This window comes from Notothenia coriiceps, unplaced genomic scaffold, assembly GCF_000735185.1.
Source record: "Notothenia coriiceps isolate Sejong01 unplaced genomic scaffold, NC01 NC01_scaffold00037244, whole genome shotgun sequence".
In the NCBI taxonomy this organism is placed as follows: domain Eukaryota; kingdom Metazoa; phylum Chordata; class Actinopteri; order Perciformes; family Nototheniidae; genus Notothenia; species Notothenia coriiceps.
In genome coordinates, this window is record NW_011369945.1 from 8295951 (window position 1) to 8305038 (window position 9088).

General features: G+C 41.9%; 1 protein-coding gene across 1 annotated transcript in view; it reads left to right on the top strand.

Moving 5' to 3' along the window:
• Nucleotides 1–3709, top strand: part of LOC104965263 (ankyrin repeat, SAM and basic leucine zipper domain-containing protein 1-like) — a 37903-nt gene extending 34194 nt beyond the window's left edge. The window contains exon 4 of the mRNA XM_010794221.1: nt 3602–3709. Within this exon, the coding sequence (XP_010792523.1) occupies nt 3602–3709 (108 nt within the window). The remainder of the gene's footprint in view (nt 1–3601) is intronic.
• The last annotated feature ends 5379 nt before the right edge of the window (nt 3710–9088 follow it).

A 9088-nucleotide genomic window follows, 5' to 3' on the forward strand; every position in this document is an offset into this window, starting at 1 on the left:
TGTGTTACTTTATACAAACCTCAACATAAACTCAATAATTAAATGTGTAAAAACAGCTTCTCTACAGACTAAACTTTGGCAACAATATATGTCAATGCCGTAAAGGACCAAAGACGGCATCTCTCCCCTCCGGCACGGTTTCGAATGACGACAATTAAATGAGAGTTAGACTGACCTCCCTCGGGAGCAACTCGACGCTCACACGATGTCTGGCCTTTAAGTGAGGCAGTGCCTTCCCTCCCAGGGCTACTCACTAAACCCTAAACCCGGATTTATTAAGTTTGATCGACGTGGAAATGGTCGAACTACTAGTTATTAATATTAGTTTTGTATAGTATAATAAGACCCGGTTGGTCGACGTACTTCTGAATATGTAAACCATGAAAATCATATAAAACTACGGGTATTGTAAAACTTGAAATTGAACTCATTGTAAACAACGTCTGAAATGAACATTGTCTCATAAGTATGTGAGTACATGAAGATAGAAAATGAATTCATGTTCTAGACTCATGAAAAAGGGTGAGACTTCTTTGTATTCTTTGATACATTCTTTACAAAAGTCTTATGATTATAAAGGGTTTGTGGTACATACCGACTTTACTAAGGAGAGTTAGTTTAAAATGATTTGGTTAGTCATTTTTCCACCGATAACGGCCCAATTGACGTCGGTTTGTTAGGAGTATGGTGCTACCTTTGGGGGTTTGTTGTGTGATATAACTACTTGTTACGTTTAAAGGGAAAAGTAATATATAGATTTGAGGTCTTTGACACCCTTTCCCTGAGGAATTGGAAAAACGGACATAATGTAAAGATATAAAACATAGACTACAGACACCCATCGGAACACCTTTTACTTGACCTGTAAACCATTTTTCAACCCAGACTTCCACTAAAGTAAACTTTCAATAAAAGTCTTATAACATGTGGTAGTATTAATTAATTTTTATTTAGTCGGATAAACTTTCATCACCCACCTGGACACGTGAATGGTCTCGTCCCAGCTTAAAGACCCAATCTACATCAGGCACCTTCACCGTATATAGGCAATGAAAAAAGTCTTCGGTGACTCCACTCATCCCCAAAGCTGTTGTGTAAATGTTTTGTTGTATGAGTAGGGTAAATTCATAATATTTTTTTTTTTCTGTAATCAATGTTTATTTGAGTCCCCTTTGGTTAGAATTACTAGGTTTAACCACTTTCGCACTTTAGGGTATTCCAGGTATGGACACCTTTATATTTTAGCGGGGTTTATTATATTCTGACGCTCTTTGAACAACGAAAAGGCGGAAAATTGGGCTTGTTTGTTAGGGGACAGTTAAATTTTCTGGAGCGCCGGGGTTGGTGATGTCCCACGTCTCACCTGGAGTATTTGCAGGTCGGCGTTTGGTCAACTTTCGAGGTTAATAGTTATCTTACTAATTGTTCGAGATAAAATTACATTTTGTAGAACGTCATGAAAATAGGTATTTTATATCTATACCCGATAAGTGTTTAAATTTGTAGGTTGTTGAGGACTACGATTATCACCTTCAAAGTTGACATTTAGAGTTCACATTACAAAACTAAGATTTCTGAAATAAATTCTTTGAATAAATCGTTTTAGAGGGTACCAATAGTTTAGTTATTATAGTTTAACATGTATAGACAGGGGTAATTCCATAAATTGTGAATCTACTTTCTCAAATTCTGACAACTGAATTGGTACATACTAAACCTGGAGTCGGGGATATTATATATAGGATCCCTTGGTGGTTTCCGGGTAACCTTGGCATTCCGGTTCAAAGGGATCTTTCCTTTCAGGTAAAAAACATTAATATAGGTATAATTAGTTTGACTACACTTAGGGGTCAAAATCCGAGAAACCAGTTCATATGCCAAAGGTATATAACCGGGCATAAATGCGTGTGTTATGTACCAGGATATGCACTGCCTTTAAGGGGTTGTTACTATTTACTTATTTTATTACAAGACGGAGTTAACGAGTTGGGCCATAGAATGAAAAAGAGCGTGTGGTGTCGCCTAAGCGAAGAAGTGTGTGTTGTGTGTGTGTGGTGTGTGTGTGTGTGTGTGTGTGGTGTGTGTGTGTGTTGTGTGTGTGTGTGTGTGGTGTGTGTGTGTGTGTGGTGTGTGTTGCGGCACAGGCGGAGTTGAGAACAGGACGTGGAAAACTGCGACTAGAGGGTGGTCTCAGACCAGGGAGGAAGCCAGGTCAAAAGGCACTAAGTGATATAGGGGCGACAGGGGCCGGAGTGCCGAGTGGGCCACTCTAGAGGCCGCAGCCCGAGGTGGTCGAGGTTTTGCGACGGCGGACTTGGAGTGGCCCAAGTCCAAGGTAGTGGTGACTGGGCTAGGGACGGCAGGAGCTGTGCAACTAATTTTGCCCGGACAGACTGAGGTCGTGACTGGGACCTTGGAAAGAGCGACCGTGAAAAAATAAACGCTAGGGACGACCCCACAAGGTCTCTCCCGCGGGTGTTCCGGTGACCGGCACCTGGGACCTAGAGGTGGTATAAAGGGACCGAAGCCACGCTCCCACCGAGCGCCAGGGCCCGTTTTGTGGAAAATTTTGAATTAGCCAAGTAGGTCTGGCTCCTACCATCAGGTGGTCCTCCTACAAGGCACAAACCCGTGGCGTTATCTTTTGAGGTCAAGGGGACCCGTTCCGGCTTCATCTACCTCGAGGCGCAAGAATGGCGACAGCGGGCAGGGGGCGCCCCAGTGGCACAATTCAGCGGGCACGCCTCACGTTCCAACGTAGGTAGGTCCGGGAAGTCGAGTGTTAGTTAAGGGGTCCACTTTCAATCCGACCCACCCCAGCAACAAAGCTCTTTTAGTTTTAAACCTGATGTTTATAAGCTTCTTAGTTTTTGCAACAGTCTGTAAATATACACAACTTTATAATAAAATGCACACATTTACCTTTTTCTAGACTAAACACGTATGATCCTAAGTTAAAACATTATGAGTTTATCATGAGGTTGTTAACATCGCAGTTTATCAGTGTTTGCTGGAACTATGTAAACAGCGTGTTTCCTGAGGGACAAACACAGCGTGACTCTGGTCAGGTAGAGACCGGTCTCAAGTCAGCCCCGATGCAGACTCGCTGTTTGAGGGCTTGATAGCCCACTCCCCCTCCACACCGCTCCACACTCGTTGGTTTGGAACAGCCCTCAATGTGGCGGACCCTCCGCGTGAACGCGCAAACGGAGGGGTAAGGGTAGGGTATAGGGGGCGGTTTGGGATTGGGCCTTTGTGTACTGCAGGGTATACCTTGTGAATTTACTCCAGGTGCATCTAAAGTCTGATTTAAGACTTGATTATATTTAACATCATTAATCCAGATATGTAAAGTAACTAAAGGTATTCCATAAATGTAGTAAAGTAAAAGTACATTATTTACCTCTGAATTGTAGTGGGGTAAAAGTACAATAAGTCTCTTAAAATGATGCTTGAGTACAGTACTTGAGTAAATGTGGAGACTTTACACCACTGTCCCTATCTTGGTAATTGATCCCTCATTACGTTGCCTGGAAGTGTATATCGTGAAGACCATTGTAAAAACTTCTAACCCCTATACTTACACCTCTTTTCAACACAGAGTGACTCCCCTAGCGCTAACCGTAGCTACATCAGCTACCAGCATCAGTATTCAGGCAACCTCTCACTCCCCAGCTCGGGTCCTGCAGTCCAGGAGAGTTCAGGCTAAGCAGTGTCGGAGTGCCTGCTGTTTACAATAGAGGTTCAATTGAGTAACATTCATCAGCGGTGATGATGATTCATGTGCTTGGATAAATGATGGCGGTGTTGTTGTGTCTGCTGCCTTGCCGCTGCCAGCAGCAACAGAAGCTGGGATGTCAGGGTGGGAGCAGGGAGGGACAGCCACCGCACCAACAGGTTAATTATCACCTGCGGATAAAGCATGAGCAGAGACAGAGTCAACACGCAGCCGGATGCAAATGAATACATGCATGTGTGAAGGGATGCAACACAGGGCTAATTAGCTTTGACACTGGAGACTAGAGCATAATGTATAAAGTATATTACACACACTTCTGCATATCTATATATTTTTGTTATTAAAAAGGGACAATACATATGAATTAACAACAGAACTTGAGTCCATCATGTAAATGTGCCAAATTTAACTACAAAAGATAATTTTCCTATGCAGTCCCTGGCAGGTTTGTGGCAATACATGAAGACATAGAACACATATAGACACGGACAGAAACACATGAACACAATTACAGAACATACAAAAGCACTAATGCAAAATTAAAAACACATTAAGACAGACCAATACATTCAAAATAGACAAAAAAGCACATACATGAGAAAAGTTAAATGATAATAATGCACATGTTTGCATATTTAGTTTAATGCTACCCTTTAGAACTGCAAAGCTCTGCCACTTTAATTTCTTATATTCTGGAAATGTTTCATGTTTTGTTATGTTCTTTTGCACATGTTTAAAAATGTATATATTTATATATATTTTTTGTATTTAAAACTTTATTCTTCGCTTGTGTTAATGCACCAAAATACCCAACATATTTGGACTGTGGACAGATGAACAAACATTTTGAATGAGTATACATTACATTTTATCTGGGGCTGCACCTTATGATTGTTTTCATTTTCCATTAATCTGTGATATTTTATATCGATATATTGTTTGCTCTATAAAATGTGAATTGTTATATGGGTTAATCATTTGATCTATACAATGTCAGAAAATAGTGATTTTCTGACATATTTCATGGAAAGAGTTTACAATGACTTTACAATTTTCTTTTCATTGATTACTCGTCAGTGGCTCTAGTTTTAGGGTGTTAAACTTGACTCGGAGAACAGTTCCACTGCTTGTTGCATTACGACAGGTAACCAGCATTTGACCTGTAACTGTAACCCAGGGGGGTTGGGGGTGTGACTGGGTCAACTTGAACTTCTGGTGTGAGTAATTTTAACTTTTGTGATGCAGGAAGGCAGCTGAGGCTGCTCTTGTCACACACACTGTACACTTCCAGGGACAATGTTTGCTATTTGTCCCAATTATTTCCTTTCCAAATGTATTAATACTTATGGAACCGCCTAAAGGCTAATACTTTTTTACTCTTTAATGTCAGCTTTTACTTTTGCAGTATTGCCACGTCCTCTGAGTTCCTTCATAGAGCATCACATCTATCTTTCAGCTGCTGTTTGTTTTTAAGGAGCCACTTAGTTGGCTTCAAAATTCACCCAATAGGCCTTTTTGTAGGCAGGTCTCCAAACTTTTTATACTTTTGAATTTTCGAGCAACCAGCCAATGAGGTGCATTTGTAGATGATGTTTTTCCCCGCAAGTCAAACTAGTTTTATCTTCTCTGGCAAACTATGTCATTATATTTTTTCTCGCAAATTAACAGGAATCACACACACGGGAGACAGCTGGAATAATGACATTCTGGTGCAGAATGAATTGTCGGTATATTGGTGGAGGAGTAACAGAAACAAAAAACAATGTTATCAGCACATTTTCAAAAGATGTAAATGCTATGCATGAGAGGCAGTGACAGAAGTGTCATACGTATTTTCATAAAATGAAAGTCCCTAGTATAGGATGAGGGATATTGTCTTTCAGGCCAGACTGGAGGACAAACTAAAGTCCTGGAGGAGGGGAAACTCAGGGTGGGGGCTCTGTCACAGGCGTGTTTCTGGCCGGTCTGAATAGAAGCCCCCCAGATGGTAACTAGAATGAGACAAAAGTATGCACAATATTAAAAGATAAGACATAAGGGGAGACCGGAAGAAGGAATGAATGGTTAAAGGGTTGTAGGAAGGGAGGGATGTAGGGAGTGAGGGATGAGAGAGAGTGAGGGATTAGGGATAGGGAGGGATGACGAATGGATGAATTGATGTGATGGAGGCCCGATTCGCCCCCTACACCCTACCCCTACCCCTACACCCTACCCCTCAATTTGCGTGTTCACGTGGAGGGTCCGCCACGTTAAGTGCTGTTCCAATCCAAGGAGTGTGGAGGGGGAGTGTGTTATCAAGCCCTCCAACAGAGAGTCTGCATCGGTCCTGACTTCACCTGCTGCTGCCCTACCTGACCGACTCAACGCTATGTGTGTCCGTCCGTTTGTGTAAAAACAGTTCCTGCAAACATTTAGGCTACTGGAAAACTGCGTAAAACAAGATAGACATTCAATATCGTTATACAGACTTCATGTAACCTCATGTTTTTACCTCTTTGTATTTACTTAGGGTCATATCCCCGTGTCTAATGTAGACACTTGTTAACATGTCAATTAAATTATAACGTTTTATTTACAGGCAATGTTGCAAAAACCAAGCAGCTTATAAACATCCAATTTTAACACAAAAAGAGGTTTGCAAAAAAGAAACTGTATAAAGCATTGTTTAATTTAGTTTAATTTAGTATTATTAAATTGCTGATTTGAAGTAATTTTTTGAAAAGTTACAGTATTTCTTGTTTCTGCCGGAGCGAGGGGAGTTTGTTTGCAAAGCTTGCTGCTGTTTTCACACCCTCCACCTGGAAGAAGGGAGCCTCGTTAAGCTGTAAGTTTGACTACAGACAGAGTTCACAGAGTGGGTAGGGTGTGGTTTGGGCCGTTGAATGGTTGAATAGATAAATGGTTGTAGGGATGTATGGAAGGATGAAGGATTGTAGGGAGATAGGGATGTAGGGATGGTTAAAGGGATAGAAGGAGGGGTGTAGGGAGGGAGGGCTAGATAAATGAAGGGATGGGGTATGAAGGGGATTGAATGAATAGAAGGGAAAAGGAGAAGCTGGGTCGTGAGATCTGTGAGGCCGGATGAGTTGACCGGGTAAGTAGGGATTGGTAGTTTAGCAGCCGATCGGAGGTGTCTTTGAGACTTGGACCTGCTCCTGAATTTACGTTAACTAGTGAACTTCATCTAAGAGTAAAATGTGTTTCATGTTTTTGGATGGAGAAACGTGACATATTGCTGTTTATGTGGCCTAATCCCTCTGGTACTAGTTTGGGTGATGGCATCAGGTTACATCTGTGATTTGGGAGGTGTTTTGCTCCAAAAGGATGCATGCTGATACAAAGTTTAAAAAGGAAGATCAGCATAAATGTTTCCTGAGTGGAAGGGGTTTTTAAAAAAGCCCAAATAGCCCATGTATGTGTTTGAGAGGCAGTGGATTTATCTACATTTGCCTGACCTTACTGTTTACCGTGTCATGCTAAAAGGCGGGAAGTTTTCATTTCCGGGCTTAGTTGAGGGTGTCTGGGGGGGGGCGAGGCCAGCTCAGCCGGGTGTCTAAGGCATGAGGAGACGCAGCCTCTGTCGGGATGTCGTGGTTGTGTAAGTCTTTTAATCCGTTTGGAGTGGACAGTCCTGCCGAAGCCTCGACCTCCCTCCATCTGCTCGCATTATGCCCGTAATCCCATCTCATGGCTCTTGCTCTCTTACTTTCCCCCTCTTATTTCCACTCTCACTCCAGGGATTTAGTTTGAGTGGAGGCACAGTTTAACAAAGCGAGGGAGACGGGATTCTTCGAGGTACAGAAGTGTGTGTCTCGTGGTGTTGGATATCAGGAACTGAGATCACGTCGTCTTGTCTATAAATGTGGTCCACTTCACAAGTGGTTGGGAAGGTTACTTTATAGCAGTTTCTTAAATAATGTGCTTCTTAGTGTATTGTTATAAAGATGTTGTTATATGCATATTTTGTAAATGGATTGTAATTATGTTATCCCCGTTAATCCTCATTTTCTTTTATATGTATATATATATATATATACACACGTTTTTCCTTAAATCTGTTCTTGAGAGAGGTCCTATTGACAGTCTACAATGATTCATGACTTGTTTTGGAACCGCAGGTTTGTTAGAATCTTTGTTCCTTTAACGATGAGTCCCATTGTCCTCTGAAATTGAAGATGGGGCCAACTGTGGTAAACAAACTGTCAATCCACATAAAAGACTGCAAGGCTATGTGCACACACTAAAACTGAAACACAAAATGAAAGTATAAAGAGGGTGGAGACTAGGCTTGGGCGGTATGACGGTATTACGGTATACCAGGGTATTTCGAAATACCGTCGGTATGATTTTCAATACCGTGACGTCACAGACTGTGCGCCAAATCACAGATGCGTTTCATTCTATTACACTGACACGGAGTTTTGACAGGGACGACATTGGTTGTATTGTGTAACACGTTTACCGTGTAAAACTCTAGCCTCATGTCCGCAAACCATCTACAGCTGCAACAAAGGTATTTCACCTCGATTCAATTTTATATAGTAGTAATCGTATTTGTAAAAGGCCCTCATTTATGAACTGAATAACTTATTTCATAACGATATAAGTGATTGATCAAACCGTTATAATAAGGCACGTACACAATTTTTGGCAATAAAAGGTAAACTAAGTAACCCTAATGAGCGCACTTACCAAATCGTGCATTTACGGAAAGCAAAATTTTTGGGCAGGCTGGAGGCTGATGTTTGTGGTCAGTTGGTCAACGTTATTCCTAATTTTTTTTATAGCTTTGTGGAGTGGAGTGGGGGCAGAATTTGTAAGGGGTTTCTTCACGGAGACAGAGACAACACGACCTACTTTCAGTGACCGCTGTCTCATTTGGTTTTTATAGGGTTTGTGCGTCTCCGTAAAAAGAAAAAAATGCATCAACAGGCTCAAAGCCCGGCCGTTTACGACGGGCGTTAGAACGAGTCGAGTCGAGACAACGACTCGAGACTCTCGCCCTTTCTGCCTGGACGGGAGGGGGACGGAGGACGACCGCGCNTAACTCTGTTACCTCTAATCATTAACCCATGCTTGTATAATTGTGTTAACTCCGTGTGTTGCTGACGTGGAAAAGTTACTCGTGGATGGGGGGGCTACAGAGCTACTAGAAAGACAGTCGAACCCGGTGCATTTCTCCGTCTGAATGTGGTGCACTTTTGCTAAATGTTTAGATAAATTGCTCGACCCACCAGTTGAGAACCACTGCTTTAAAGTAATTTGAAATACTCATGACCACCAAATAACTTGTAAAAGAAGAAACTGCTCAATAAAGCTACATGGGATCTAAACCAACGAAGAGTAGTT